Genomic DNA, 16368 nt, shown 5'->3' on the forward strand with positions numbered 1-16368 from the left:
ATAATAAAAAGGTAAAAAATTATAAAAAGGTAATAATTTAAAAACAATTCCATATTGTGGTGACCTGATTGGTCATCAAGGTTCTAAACCGAGCCATAGACACTAGAGTGTCTAGTTTCAGAGTTTCCTGCAGGGTATTCCATGAGGTAGGGGCAGAGAAGTGTGTTCATCTGCATGACAATTAAAGACCAAAGGCAGATCTACCATGATGCGATCTTCTGAACTACATTCTGGGATTGATTCTTCCAGTGAAACCGTTAACGGAAGACGTATGTGTTTTTAACCCTTTCACTGCCACACTACAGAAGGTTAACCCTTTCACTACCACACTACAGAAGGTTAACCTTTCACTACCACACTACAGACGGTTAACCCTTTCACTACCACACTACAGAAGGTTAACCTTTCACTACCACACTACAGAAGGTTAACCGTTCACTGCCACACTACAGAAGGTTAACCTTTCACTACCACACTACAGGAGGTTAACCTTTCACTACCACACTACAGAAGGTTAACCGTTCACTATCACACTACAGACGGTTAACCTTTCACTACCACACTACATAAGGTTAACCCTTTCACTACCACACTACAGAAGGTTAACCCTTTCACTACCACACTACAGAAGGTTAACCCTTTCACTACCACACTACAGAAGGTTAACCGTTCACTACCACACTACAGACGGTTAATCTTTCACCACCACACTACATAAGGTTAACCCTTTCACTACCACACTACAGAAGGTTAACCCTTTCACTACCACACTACATAAGGTTAACCCTTTCAGTACCACACTACAGAAGGTTAACCGTTCACTACCACACTACAGACGGTTAACCTTTCACTACCACACTACAGAAGGTTAACCCTTTCACTACCACACTACATAAGGTTAACCCTTTCAGTACCACACTACAGAAGGTTAACCGTTCACTACCACACTACAGACGGTTAACCTTTCACTACCACACTACAGAAGGTTAACCCTTTCACTACCACACTACATAAGGTTAACCCTTTCACTACCACACTACAGAAGGCTAACCCTTTCACTACCACACTACAGAAGGTTAACCGTTCACTACCACACTACAGACGGTTAACCCTTTCACTACCACACTACAGAAGGTTAACCCTTTCACTACCACACTACAGAAGGTTAACCGTTCACTACCACACTACAGAAGGTTAACCTTTCACTACCACACTACAGACACGCCTCCTCCTCTGTCTGACCCTCCCTGACTCCTCCTCCTCCTCTGTCTGACCCTCCCTGACTCCTCCTCCTCTGTCTGACCCTCCCTGACTCCTCCTCCTCCTCCTCCTCTGTCTGACCCTCCCTGACTCCTCCTCCTCTGTCTGACCCTCCCTGACTCCTCCTCCTCTGTCTGACCCTCCCTGACTCCTCCTCCTCTGTCTGACCCTCCCTGATGACACGCCTCCTCTGTCTGACCCTCCCTGATGACACACCTCCTCTGTCTGACCCTCCCTGATGACACACCTCCTCTGTCTGACCCTCCCTGATGACACACCTCCTCTGTCTGACCCTCCCTGACTCCTCCTCCTCTGTCTGACCCTCCCTGATGACACACCTCCTCTGTCTGACCCTCCCTGACTCCTCCTCCTCCTCTGTCTGACCCTCCCTGACTCCTCCTCTGTCTGACCCTCCCTGACTCCTCCTCCTCTGTCTGACCCTCCCTGATGACACACCTCCTCTGTCTGACCCTCCCTGATGACACACCTCCTCTGTCTGACCCTCCCTGACTCCTCCTCCTCCTCTGTCTGACCCTCCCTGACTCCTCCTCCTCTGTCTGACCCTCCCTGATGACACACCTCCTCTGTCTGACCCTCCCTGATGACACACCTCATCTGTCTGACCCTCCCTGACTCCTCCTCCTCTGTCTGACCCTCCCTGACTCCTCCTCCTCTGTCTGACCCTCCCTGACTCCTCCTCCTCTGTCTGACCCTCTCTGATGACACACCTCCTCTGTCTGACCCTCCCTGATGACACACCTCCTCTGTCTGACCCTCCCTGACTCCTCCTCCTCTGTCTGACCCTCCCTGATGACACACCTCCTCTGTCTGACCCTCCCTGACTCCTCCTCCTCCTCTGTCTGACCCTCCCTGACTCCTCCTCTTCTGTCTGACCCTCCCTGATGACACACCTCCTCCCTCTCTGACTCCTCCTCCTCTGTCTGACCCTCCCTGACTCCTCCTCCTCTGTCTGACCCTCCCTGACTCCTCCTCCTCTGTCTGACCCTCTCTGATGACACACCTCCTCTGTCTGACCCTCCCTGATGACACACCTCCTCTGTCTGACCCTCCCTGACTCCTCCTCCTCCTCTGTCTGACCCTCTCTGATGACACACCTCCTCTGTCTGACCCTCCCTGATGACACACCTCCTCTGTCTGACCCTCTCTGACTCCTCCTCCTCTGTCTGACCCTCCCTGACTCCTCCTCCTCTGTCTGACCCTCCCTGATGACACACCTCCTCTGTCTGACCCTCCCTGACTCCTCCTCCTCCTCTGTCTGACCCTCCCTGACTCCTCCTTCTCTGTCTGACCCTCCCTGATGACACACCTCCTCCCTCTCTGACTCCTCCTCCTCTGGCCGTGCAGCGTGTTCTCTCAGTGGCCCTCCTGTCCCCCAGAGGTGGTACGTTGCAGTCCAGGCCTGTCAGGGAGCAGCTCAGGTAGGATTCCTACCTTTAGTATCATCCAAAGCTGCCAGGAATCTGTCTTTGTTTTGCTCAAGATACAAACAGAATATAACGTCATATATATACAATACATGTACTATACACCATGTACCCTCCACACAGATACTCAATACAAGGCACTAGTAGTTGTATAATAAGAAGGTTAACCATTCACTACCACACTACAGAAGTTTTTTTTTAGTTTTTTTTATTATCTTTTCCCCCCTTCTTTTTCCGTTTTTCTCCCCTCCCAATGTTAGTCGTTATGCCAATTCCCAATCCCCTTCCTGGTCGTTGCGCACTCTACCCCCCACCGTCGGTCTGGGAGGGCGGAGACTATCACATGCTTCCTCCGACACATGTCCAGCCAGCCCACCGCTTCTTTTCACCTGGCAGCGCGGACTCTCACTGAGAGAGTGTAACGTGTGGAAGGTCACACTACCGCTCTTAGATCCTTCCCTCGCTGTGCAGGCGCCCCGACCGAACTGTAGGAGTCGCTGTCCACAACGACCCGGACCCACCCACCGGCTTCCCTCCCGCTGACTCTGCCAATCGAGCCAGTATGACGGCCGGCCAAGCCGGAAGCAACGCTGCAGCTGGATTCGATACCAGTGTCTCTTGCGTTGGTGAAGGTTAACCTTTCACTACCACACTACAGAAGGTTAACCTTTCACTACCACACTACAGAAGGTTAACCTTTCACTACCACACTACAGAAGGTTAACCTTTCACTACCACACTACAGAAGGTTAACCTTTCACTACCACACTACAGACGGTTAACCTTTCACTACCACACTACAGAAGGTTAACCTTTCACTACCACACTACAGAAGGTTAACCTTTCACTACCACACTACAGAAGGTTAACCTTTCACTACCACACTACAGAAGGTTAACCTTTCACTACCACACTACAGAAGGTTAACCCTTTCACTACCACACTACAGAAGGTTAACCTTTCACTACCACACTACAGAAGGTTAACCTTTCACTACCACACTACAGAAGGTTAACCTTTCACTACCACACTACAGAAGGTTAACCCTTTCACTACCACACTACAGACTGTTAACCTTTCACTACCACAGTACACTAGGTTACTGTTAAACATCATGTTCCCTCAGCTGCTCTGTGAAGGACAGCGTTACTGTTAAAGGGGTGAGAAAAACATGGCTAATCTTCAGCCGCCTGTATGAAACCATGTGACGGAAAAAACCTGTCTATTTTCATTGTAGTTCTGCAGCTCAGAGTGGGAGGAGCTGGGGGCGGACCCTCAGAAGACTGACAGCGAGGAGGAGAGCCCTACCGCCTTGGAGGCGTGTCTTAATGCACTGAGTGACCAGGGGAGGCAGGATCAACAGGATGGCCAGCCGACCCCGACAGAGTGAGTGACCAGTGATACCTGTTATGCTTCATATGCATTATGTCTTCATGGAGTTGTATTATGTTGCTGTAGGTATGTGTCTATCCCCAGGCCATCAGGCTGCTCAACGAACAATAAACACTATGCAACTACCATCAAATGCACACAGCACACACATCCACACGCACACACTCACTTTAAACAAACAACACACTGCAGCACCCACTCTCCACACTTTAGATCACCTAAACACACTTTATATTTATTGGTAAAGGATTTGCACTACAACTCGTACACCTTACTGTAAATTGTACCTAAATTGTACCTCATCCCATTTCTGCTCTGCACTATATAGTATTGTATATTAGTACACTGCATAGTATATTGTATATTGTATGGTAACTCAGTTACTTCTATTCTGCATCGAACATTGTACATATGTCTATACTGAACACTGTGACCTCTATTTTTACTTCTAATTTACATGCTATACTATGTTATTTCATACTTATCTTGTCTAGCACAGTCTCTGGAGCGTAACAGTAAGAAGCATTTTGTATAAAAGTATTCTGTACTTCTGTATGACAACTATTAAAGAAACTTGAACTTGAACTTGAAACTTATATACTATATGTGAACTGAGATACGATTCCAAGAATTCCGATTCCGATTACCAGGTCGTCTGGTAATCGGAAAGGTCTACCTCCTGAGACCCCCTAGCTTAAATCTCCGGGAGAGGTTTATTGTGTGGCCAACACCTAGGCTAGCTGATCCGTATCCGCTTCCATTAATTTGTGCTAAGCTAAGCTAGGCTAGCCTGCAGCCCGGATAGCTTTCTACTGAACGCACGGAGAGGAGACTGGTATCTTATCTCCTTGTCCTTCTGATCCGGTGTGACGTGTTTCCTGCAGGCTGCTGGAAGAGGCGGCAGACGGGGTTCACCTCCTCTCAGACAAGCTCCCACCTCCAGGTACGACACGTGGTTCCGACGTCCAGGGGTGTAAAAAGTACCCAGAAATGATACTTAAGTGAACGTATGTGTACCGTCTCAAAATCGTACTCAAGTAAAAGTCAGAGTATCTGGCTAAAAACCCACTTGAGTAAAAGTAAAAAAAAAAAAAAAAAAAAAACGTGTCTACTTTTAAATCTACTGTAAGTACTAAAAAGTAAAAGTAAAAACTTTTTTTCTGACCCGTCTATTCTTCTGATAGCGGGTGTAAGATCCCCGCTTTCTAGTCTTTCACAAGGACCAATCGGCATGGGTATGGGCGGGTTCATTTTCCATCGATGGGGGATTTGATTGCGGCCGCAGGATTAATAACGTTAGTTTGGCCAGAGAAACAAATATCCTAATTAAAATGGCTGGACCTGTGAGATTTGTACTTTTTAGGTCTGCATTTTAAATGTAAGGAGTAAAAAGTATGTTTTTTTTTCTTCTGTCTCTCTGTCTCTCTGTCTCTCTGTCTCTCTGTCTCTGTCTCTGTCTCTCTGTCTCTGTCTCTCAGGCAGAGCCCTGGTGGATGTGTTGGTGTTGGCCTGTAGTGATCAGTCCCCCGGCCTGAAGGACCTACTACCTCTGATGGGAGCCCTGAAACACATGGCTTGCTGGCACGCCGCCAAGATCAGCCTGGTCACGCAGCACGCTGCTGGGTAAAAGACACACACGCACACACACACACACACACCCACTCTCACTCTCACTCTCTGCTGGGTAAAGGACGTACACACACACTTTGAAGATCTGTGTTGTCGCCCAGCATGCTAATCGGTAATGAGTCAAAACATACCTATGTTTTATTTGCTCAGTGTATTTACACTTACAAGGCATTTGGCTCTGGGCACAAGGTACTGTAGACAAACAGGGTGGAAGGTGCAGGAGGATACAGTCAGTCTGTGTGAGAGCCTCAACTATTCACTTGAGAAGGTGGTGATGTGAGTCTTTTGTGTATGTACAGAGTTAGGAGAGCTGTCATTGCAGGGTGTGATGTATGGACATATACTGTATGTACAGAGTTAGGAGAGATATCATTGCAGGGTGTGATGTATGGACATATACTGTATGTACAGAGTTAGGAGAGATATCATTGCAGGGTGTGATGTATGGACATATACTGTATGTACAGAGTTAGGAGAGATATCATTGCAGGGTGTGATGTATGGACATATACTGTATGTACAGAGTTAGGAGAGATATCATTGCAGGGTGTGATGTATGGACATATACTGTATGTACAGAGTTAGGAGAGATATCATTGCAGGGTGTGATGTATGGACATATACTGTATGTACAGAGTTAGGAGAGCTGTCATTGCAGGGTGTGATGTATGGACATATACTGTATGTACAGAGTAGGGCTGCAACTAACGATTATTTTGGTAGTCGACTAATCTAACGATTATTTCTGTCACACCCTCCATCTCTGCTTCCTGTGGGCGCGGCTCCTTTTCCGGGCTCTTAGCAGACTTTTTAGCTTAACATAACAGACGGACAGTAAGTTTGGGGGAACTAATGGGATAACTGGGGTTGCAGCAACTAGTGCAACTAGGGCTAAACACAATGAAATGAAATAATTATAATAATAATAATAAATAATATATCCTTAGCATACTTCTTAGCTCTACTCTACTACCTCTGTACATACATACATACATACATACATATATATATATATATATATATATATATATATATATATATATATATATATATATATACATCACACCTGCAACTCTACTACCTCTGTACATACATACATACATACATACATACATACATACATACATACATACATACATACATACATACATACATACATACATACATACATACATACATACATATATATATGTACAGAGGTAGTAGAGTTGCAGGTGTGATGTATATATATATATATGTACAGAGGTAGGAGAGTTGCAGGTGTGATGTGTATATATATATATGTACAGAGTTAGGAGAGCTGTATATATATATATATATATATATATATATATATATATATATATATATATATATATATGTACAGGGGTAGGAGAGTTGCAGGTGTGATGTATATATATATATATATATATATATGTACAGAGGTAGTAGAGTTGCAGGTGTGATGTGTATATATATATATATATATACAGAGGTAGTAGAGTTGCAGGTGTGATGTATATATATATATATATATATATATATATATATATATATATATATATATATATATGTATGTACAGAGGTAGTAGAGTTGCAGGTGTGATGTATATATATATATATGTACAGAGGTAGTAGAGTTGCAGGTGTGATGTGTATATATATATATATGTACAGAGGTAGTAGAGTTGCAGGTGTGATGTGTGTATATATATATATATGTACAGAGGTAGTAGAGTTGCAGGTGTGATGTATATATATATATATATATGTACAGAGGTAGTAGAGTTGCAGGTGTGATGTGTATATATATATATATATATGTACAGAGGTAGTAGAGTTGCAGGTGTGATGTGTATATATATATATGTACATAGGTAGTAGAGTTGCAGGTGTGATGTGTATATATATATATATATATATATGTATGTACAGAGGTAGGAGAGTTGCAGGTGTGATGTATATATATTAGTGCTGTCAATCGATTAAAATATTTAACTCGATTAATCACATGATTGTCCATAGTTAACTCGCGATTAATCGCAAATTAATCGATTTTTTTTCCCTACCTTAAACTGATCTTTTTCAAGTTCCAAGTTTTAATACTCTTATCAACATGCGAGTCAACAAATGCTTGCTTTATGCAGCCATTTAACACAAAAGGATGACCCTCATGCATTGCAAATTTGCATCAAATTCAAAACCGAGTGATGCACAAAATAACTTAAAAAGAAAAGAATCATTTAAAACAATGAATAAAGTGTGCATGAAATAATAGGGGAAAGAAAACGGTAGGAACTTGTTACATTCACCCACACAAGGGCTGAGTAATCACACACACCCCCTCTCTCTCTCTCTCTCTCTCTCACACACACACACTCTCCCAGCTCTCTTTCTCTCTTGCCCCTTCCTCATCTCTCTCACCCCCCTCTCTCTCTCTATATCACACACACACACACACACACACACACACACACACACACACACACACACACACACACACACACACACACTTCAGAAACAAACATAGTATCAATGAGAGCATCAATAATACACCTGAGTGAAGTAAAAAAAATAAAAAATCTTAAAAATTAATCGCGAGTTAAAAAAAATAGTGGCGTTAATAGAATCGGGCGATCACGTGTTAATACCGCGTTAACTTTGACAGCCTTAATATATATATATATATGTACAGAGGTAGTAGAGTTGCAGGTGTGATGTATACATATATGTACAGAGGTAGTAGAGTTGCAGGTGTGATGTATATACAGGTGCAGCTCAATAAATTAGAATATCATGGAAAAGTTATATTATTTCAGTAATTCAATTCAAAAAGCGAAACTCTCATAGATTATAGATTCATTACACACAAAGTGAAATATTTCAAGCCTTTATTTGTTTTAATTTAGATGATTGTGGCTTACAGCTCATGGAAGCCCAAAATTCAGTATCTCAGAAAGTTTGAATATTACATAAGTAAAATTATTTTTAATATAGAAATGTCTGCCTTCTGTTCATGTATGTTCACTCAGTACTTGGTTGGGGCTCCTTTTGCACATATTACTGCAAGAATACAGCGAAATATATAGACTTCCACGATATTCTAATTTATCGAGCTGCACCTGTATATGTACAGGGGTAGGAGAGTTGCAGGGTGTGATGTGGCGTTCAGATTACGGTGGCAGGCGTTATAGGCAGCAAACTGGGTATCATTATTCTCCGATGAGAAATGACGGCAGAATCTGCTAATATAGATTGAACTTGACTGAAGCTGCATTACATCCACATCACCACTAGGTGGACGTCGAGACCTGTGAGAATAATGGTGTGTAGCCTTTTGACGATAGCAGCCAGGTCTGACAGGGTGCTTAAAGTCCTCTACCCGGTGTCATGTCTCCTGTCTGTCCTCTACCTGGTGTCTCCTGCTCCTGTCTGTCCTCTACCTGGTGTCATGTCTCCTGTCTGTCCTCTACCTGGTGTCTCCTGTCTGTCCTCTGGACCTGGTGTGTCATGTCTCCTGTCTGTCCTCTACCTGGTGTCTCCTGTCTGTCCTCTACCTGGTGTATCATGTCTCCTGTCTGTCCTCTGTGTCTCATGTCTCCTGTCTGTCCTCTGTGTCTCATGTCTCCTGTCTGTTCTGTGTCTCATGTCTCCTGTCTGTCCTCTGTGTCTCATGTCTCCTGTCTGTTCTCTGGACCTGGTGTCTCATGTCTCCTGTCTGTCCTCTGTGTCTCATGTCTCCTGTCTGTCCTCTGTGTCTCATGTCTCCTGTCTGTTCTCTGGACCTGGTGTCTCATGTCTCCTGTCTGTCCTCTACCTGGTGTCTCATGTCTCCTGTCTGTCCTCTCTACCTGGTGTCTCATGTCTCCTGTCTGTCCTCTGTGTCTCATGTCTCCTGTCTGTCCTCTGTGTCTCATGTCTCCTGTATGTCCTCTATGTCTCATGTCTCCTGTCTGTCCTGTGTCTCATGTCTCCTGTCTGTCCTCTGTGTCTCATGTCTCCTGTCTGTCCTCTGTGTCTCATGTCTCCTGTCTGTCCTCTCTGTCTCATGTCTCCTGTCTGTCCTCTCTGTATCATGTCTCCTGTCTGTCCTCTGTGTCTCATGTCTCCTGTCTGTCCTCTCTGTCTCATGTCTCCTGTCTGTCCTCTGTGTCTCATGTCTCCTGTCTGTCCTCTGTGTCTCATGTCTCCTGTCTGTCCTATGTCTCATGTCTCCTGTCTGTCCTCCCTACCTGGTGTCTCATGTCTCCTGTCTGTCCTCCCTACATGGTGTATCATGTCTCCTGTCTGTCCTCTGTGTCTCATGTATCCTGTCTGTCCTCTCTACCTGGTGTATCATGTATCCTGTCTGTCCTCTCTACATGGTGTATCATGTATCCTGTCTGTCCTCTCTACCTGGTGTCTCATGTCTCCTGTCTGTCCTCTCTGTCCAGCTGGCAGGAAGCAGCCCTGTACCTTGGCGCCCGTGTGGTCTGTCCTGCCGACGTAGACGTCTGTATCCACCAGGGGGAGCTGTGGAGGGGAGCCCTGCTGGTCAGGGAGAAGAAGGTGAGGAGGAGGAGGAGGAGGAGGAGGAGGAGGAGGAGGAGGTGTGTAGAGACAAGCTACATCTTGTATGCGCATGGAGACCATAAGACGTGTGTGATGCTAGTTAAACAGAGCAGGACGACCGCCAGCCAAGTAACAAACAAAAAGAGTGACAGTTTGAGATACGAGTTGAATGTTGAAGTCTTTCTCTGTCCAACTCAGTGCACTACGCTGGATTACAGTGTGGCCTGTAGTGAAGCCTTCTGTCTGTCTCTGTCCTCACGTCCTGCCCTGTAGTGAAGCCTTCTGTCTGTCTCTGTCCTCATGTCCTGCCCTGTAGTGAAGCATTCTGTCTGTCTCTGTCCTCACGTCCTGCCCTGTAGTGAAGCCTTCTGTCTCTCTCTGTCCTCACGTCCTGCCCTGTAGTGAAGCCTTCTGTCTCTCTCTGTCCTCACGTCCTGCCCTGTAGTGAAGCCTTCTGTCTGTCTCTGTCCTCACGTCCTGCCCTGTAGTGAAGCATTCTGTCTCTGTCCTCACGTCCTGCCCTGTAGTGAAGCCTTCTGTCTGTCTCTGTCCTCACGTCCTGCCCTGTAGTGAAGCCTTCTGTCTGTCTCTGTCCTCACGTCCTGCCCTGTAGTGAAGCCTTCTGTCTGTCTCTGTCCTCACGTCCTGCCCTGTAGTGAAGCCTTCTGTCTGTCTCTGTCCTCACGTCCTGCCCTGTAGTGAAGCCTTCTGTCTGTCTCTGTCCTCACGTCCTGCCCTGTAGTGAAGCCTTCTGTCTGTCTCTGTCCTCACGTCCTGCCCTGTAGTGAAGCCTTCTGTCTGTCTCTGTCCTCACGTCCTGCCCTGTAGTGAAGCCTTCTGTCTCTCTCTGTCCTCACGTCCTGCCCTGTAGTGAAGCCTTCTGTCTGTCTCTGTCCTCACGTCCTGCCCTGTAGTGAAGCCTTCTGTCTCTGTCCTCACGTCCTGCCCTGTAGTGAAGCCTTCTGTCTGTCTCTGTCCTCACGTCCTGCCCTGTAGTGAAGCATTCTGTCTCTGTCCTCATGTCCTGCCCTGTAGTGAAGCCTTCTGTCTCTGTCCTCACGTCCTGCCCTGTAGTGAAGCCTTCTGTCTCTCTCCGTCCTCACGTCCTGCCCTGTAGTGAAGCGTCTGACGGGCCAGGACACCGTGGCTGAATCCGTAGCGATATCACTATATGAAAATGCATGAGATCCTGATATCGTGGAAGACTGCGCTATGTTTTTCAATTAGGTTTTTAAAATGTACATAATAAAGGAGAGGAGGTGAGATCAAAGTAGAGTGGAGAGAAGAAGATATGAGACTGGCAGAGCAGAGAGCATATTACCAACATGACTGACGGACACCTTCAGAGGCACGGGGCCTGGCGGCCAGTTAACGCTTCACAGCAGGGAGGTACCTGGAAGAAAAGGAGGGCTCCTGGTAGAAAGAACACACGGCTATCGGTTCAGCATAACAACTAACTGGTGGTGGGGGGAAATATCGATACAGTATAGTATCCCGATATTGTATCGATACGACGCCAAGTATCGATATTTTATTAAAATCGATATTATATTATAATTTTTTTTTGTATAAGGAAGTTGCATTGTTCATTTCAATACCTGTAATAGTACAGTAGTCCATACACACACACACACACACACACACACACACACACACACACGCGCACATGTGTGCATTTAGTTAAGTTGGAATATGACTGTAATACAAACAGTTCAGTTTGTCAGGTACATGCAACACAGATTACAGTGTTGACATCCGTCTGCTTGAGAAAATCCCATTTGCTGCAATAAAAATGATTGAAGTGAGATGAACAGACTGAAAACTTTATTTTATTAGATAAAACATGTTGACAAAGTTTTACTTTGCAGTTGAAAAAAGGTAATAAATCGCAATATATCGCAGAATATTAATATTGCAATACTCGTATCACAATATATTTTGAATCGCAATACTATCGTATCGTGACTTAAGTATCGTGATAATATCGTATCGTGAGGCCTCTGGTGATGCCCACCCCTACAACTAACACACAACTATCAGTTCAGCATCACAACTAACACAACTATCAGTTCAGCATCACAACTAACACACAACTATCAGTTCAGCATCACAACTAACACACAACTATCAGTTCAGCATCACAACTAACACACAACTATCAGTTCAGCGTCACAACTAACACACAACTATCAGTTCAGCATCACAACTAACACACAACTATCAGTTCACATCACAACTAACACACAACTATCAGTTCAGCATCACAACTAACACACAACTATCAGTTCAGCATCACAACTAACACACAACTATCACTTCAGCATCACAACTAACACACAACTATCAGTTCAGCGTCACAACTAACACACAACTATCAGTTCAACATCACAACTAACACACAACTATCAGTTCAGCATCACAACTAACACACAACTATCAGTTCAGCGTCACAACTAACACACAACTATCACTTCAGCATCACAACTAACACACAACTATCAGTTCAGCGTCACAACTAACACACAACTATCACTTCAGCATCACAACTAACACACAACTATCAGTTCAACATCACAACTAACACACAACTATCAGTTCAGCATCACAACTAACACACAACTATCAGTTCAGCATCACAACTAACACAACTATCACTTCAGCGTCACAACTAACACACAACTATCAGTTCAGCATCACAACTAACACACAACTATCAGTTCAGCATCACAACTAACACACAACTATCAGTTCAGCATCACAACTAACACAACTATCACTTCAGCGTCACAACTAACACACAACTATCAGTTCAGCATCACAACTAACACAACTATCACTTCAGCGTCACAACTAACACACAACTATCAGTTCAGCATCACAACTAACACAACTATCAGTTCAGCATCACAACTAACACAACTATCAGTTCAGCATCACAACTAACACAACTATCAGTTCAGCATCACAACTAACACACAACTATCAGTTCAGCATCACAACTAACACAACCATCAGTTCACATCACAACTAACACACAACTATCACTTCAGCATCACAACTAACACACAACTATCAGTTCAACATCACAACTAACACAACTATCACTTCAGCATCACAACTAACACACAACTATCAGTTCAGCATCACAACTAACACAACTATCAGTTCAGCATCACAACTAACACAACTATCAGTTCAGCATCACAACTAACACACAACTATCAGTTCAGCATCACAACTAACACACAACTATCAGTTCAGCATCACAACTAACACACAACTATCAGTTCACATCACAACTAACACACAACTATCAGTTCAGCATCACAACTAACACACAACTATCAGTTCAGCATCACAACTAACACACAACTATCAGTTCAGCGTCACAACTAACACACAACTATCAGTTCAGCATCACAACTAACACACAACTATCAGTTCAGCATCACAACTAACACACAACTATCACTTCAGCGTCACAACTAACACAACTATCACTTCAGCATCACAACTAACACACAACTATCAGTTCAGCGTCACAACTAACACACAACTATCGGTTCAGCATCACAACTAACACACAACTATCAGTTCAGCGTCACAACTAACACAACTATCAGTTCAGCATCACAACTAACACACAACTATCAGTTCAGCATCACAACTAACACACAACTATCAGTTCAGCATCACAACTAACACACAACTATCAGTTCAGCATCACAACTAACACACAACTATCAGTTCAGCGTCACAACTAACACACAACTATCAGTTCAGCATCACAACTAACACACAACTATCAGTTCAACATCACAACTAACACACAACTATCAGTTCACATCACAACTAACACACAACTATCAGTTCAGCATCACAACTAACACACAACTATCAGTTCAACATCACAACTAACACACAACTATCAGTTCAGCATCACAACTAACACAACTATCAGTTCAACATCACAACTAACACACAACTATCAGTTCAGCGTCACAACTAACACACAACTATCAGTTCAGCATCACAACTAACACACAACTATCAGTTCAGCATCACAACTAACACACAACTATCAGTTCAGCATCACAACTAACACACAACTATCAGTTCAGCATCACAACTAACACACAACTATCAGTTCACATCACAACTAACACACAACTATCAGTTCAGCGTCACAACTAACACACAACTATCAGTTCAGCGTCACAACTAACACACAACTATCAGTTCAGCATCACAACTAACACACAGCTATCAGTTCAGCATCACAACTAACACACAACTATCAGTTCAGCATCACAACTAACACAACTATCAGTTCAGCATCACAACTAACACACAACTATCAGTTCAACATCACAACTAACACAACTATCAGTTCAGCATCACAACTAACACACAACTATCAGTTCAGTATCACAACTAACACAACTATCAGTTCACATCACAACTAACACAACTATCAGTTCAACATCACAACTAACACACAACTATCAGTTCAGTATCACAACTAACACAACTATCAGTTCAACATCACAACTAACACACAACTATCAGTTCACATCACAACTAACACACAACTATCAGTTCAGTATCACAACTAACACAACTATCAGTTCAACATCACAACTAACACACAACTATCAGTTCAGTATCACAACTAACACAACTATCAGTTCACATCACAACTAACACACAACTATCAGTTCAGCATCACAACTAACACACAACTATCAGTTCAGCATCACAACTAACACAACTATCAGTTCAGCATCACAACTAACACACAACTATCAGTTCACATCACAACTAACACACAACTATCAGTTCAGCATCACAACTAACACAACTATCAGTTCAACATCACAACTAACACAACTATCAGTTCAGCATCACAACTAACACACAACTATCAGTTCAGCATCACAACTAACACACAACTATCAGTTCAGCATCACAACTAACACACAACTATCAGTTCAACATCACAACTAACACAACTATCAGTTCAGCGTCACAACTAACACACAACTATCAGTTCAGCATCACAACTAACACAACTATCAGTTCAACATCACAACTAACACAACTATCAGTTCAGCATCACAACTAACACACAACCATCAGTTCAACATCACAACTAACACAACTATCAGTTCAGCGTCACAACTAACACACAACTATCAGTTCAGCATCACAACTAACACACAACTATCAGTTCAGCATCACAACTAACACACAACTATCAGTTCAGCATCACAACTAACACACAACTCGTGTCAGAGTGAGTAAAAGGGTGTGTGTGCAACTGTGCATATAAACGGACTGCATTTATATAGCTATTTTATTCAAAGAGCTTTACAATGTGTTCCTCACATTTTAACCCATTCACTCACACATTCACACACCGACGGTGGAGGCGACCGTGCGAGGAGCCGACCTGCTCATCGGGAGCAGTTAGGGGTTAAGTGTCTTGTCTGTGTCTGTGAGAGAGTGTGTGTGTGTGTGTGTGTGTGTGTGTGCACATGCACATGTGTGCTTTCATGTGTTCCTACTGTACTGTAATTCCTCTGCTTCCCAACTGTAGTCCACAGCTGTCCTATAGTATAAACACACACGAGAGCGAGAGAACGTCAGGGAGCGTGCGTGCGTGTGTGTGTGCATGCGCGCATGCATGTACTTTATATGTGAAGTCTGTCTCAAAACTTGACGGCTGCTTGATCGTGGAGAGATACTTTACAACTAAAATGGATTTGACAAGTTAACCACGTCATCTGTCCTCGTTCTTCTTCTCTGTGCGTGTCTCAGTGTGCATCAGAGCTGCGTTTTGAGGGCTTCTCTCTGCGCTGCGTGGACAGACGGTGTGCCAGTAGTAATGTTCTACAAGCCGAGCCTGGAGGCAGCAGCACTGACCACTCTGAGGTGAGTGGAGGATGTTATGAGTCATGTCACGGAGGATGCTGGCGTATATATCTCAAAACTCCTCCCCTCTTTTCTTGATCCTCCAATCGCAACTGTTGCTTTCCTCAGCCGAATCACAGTTGTGGTTGGAGGATCGAGAAAAGGGGGTGCGGTTTGAGATAGAAATAGGATTTTAAGA

General features: G+C 44.0%; 1 protein-coding gene across 1 annotated transcript in view; it reads left to right on the forward strand.

Annotated features, from left to right (window-relative positions):
* mtbp (MDM2 binding protein) overlaps positions 1-16368 on the forward strand; it is a 116061-nt gene that overhangs the window by 7113 nt on the left and 92580 nt on the right. Inside the window, exons 3-8 of the mRNA XM_084336142.1 lie at positions 2626-2699; positions 3943-4091; positions 4982-5040; positions 5576-5720; positions 10139-10253; positions 16077-16190. Of these exons, the coding sequence (XP_084192268.1) occupies positions 2626-2699; positions 3943-4091; positions 4982-5040; positions 5576-5720; positions 10139-10253; positions 16077-16190 (656 nt within the window). The remainder of the gene's footprint in view (positions 1-2625; positions 2700-3942; positions 4092-4981; positions 5041-5575; positions 5721-10138; positions 10254-16076; positions 16191-16368) is intronic.

This window comes from Notolepis coatsorum, assembly GCF_963971535.1.
Source record: "Notolepis coatsorum genome assembly, chromosome: 19".
Classification (NCBI taxonomy): Eukaryota; Metazoa; Chordata; class Actinopteri; order Aulopiformes; family Paralepididae; genus Notolepis; species Notolepis coatsorum.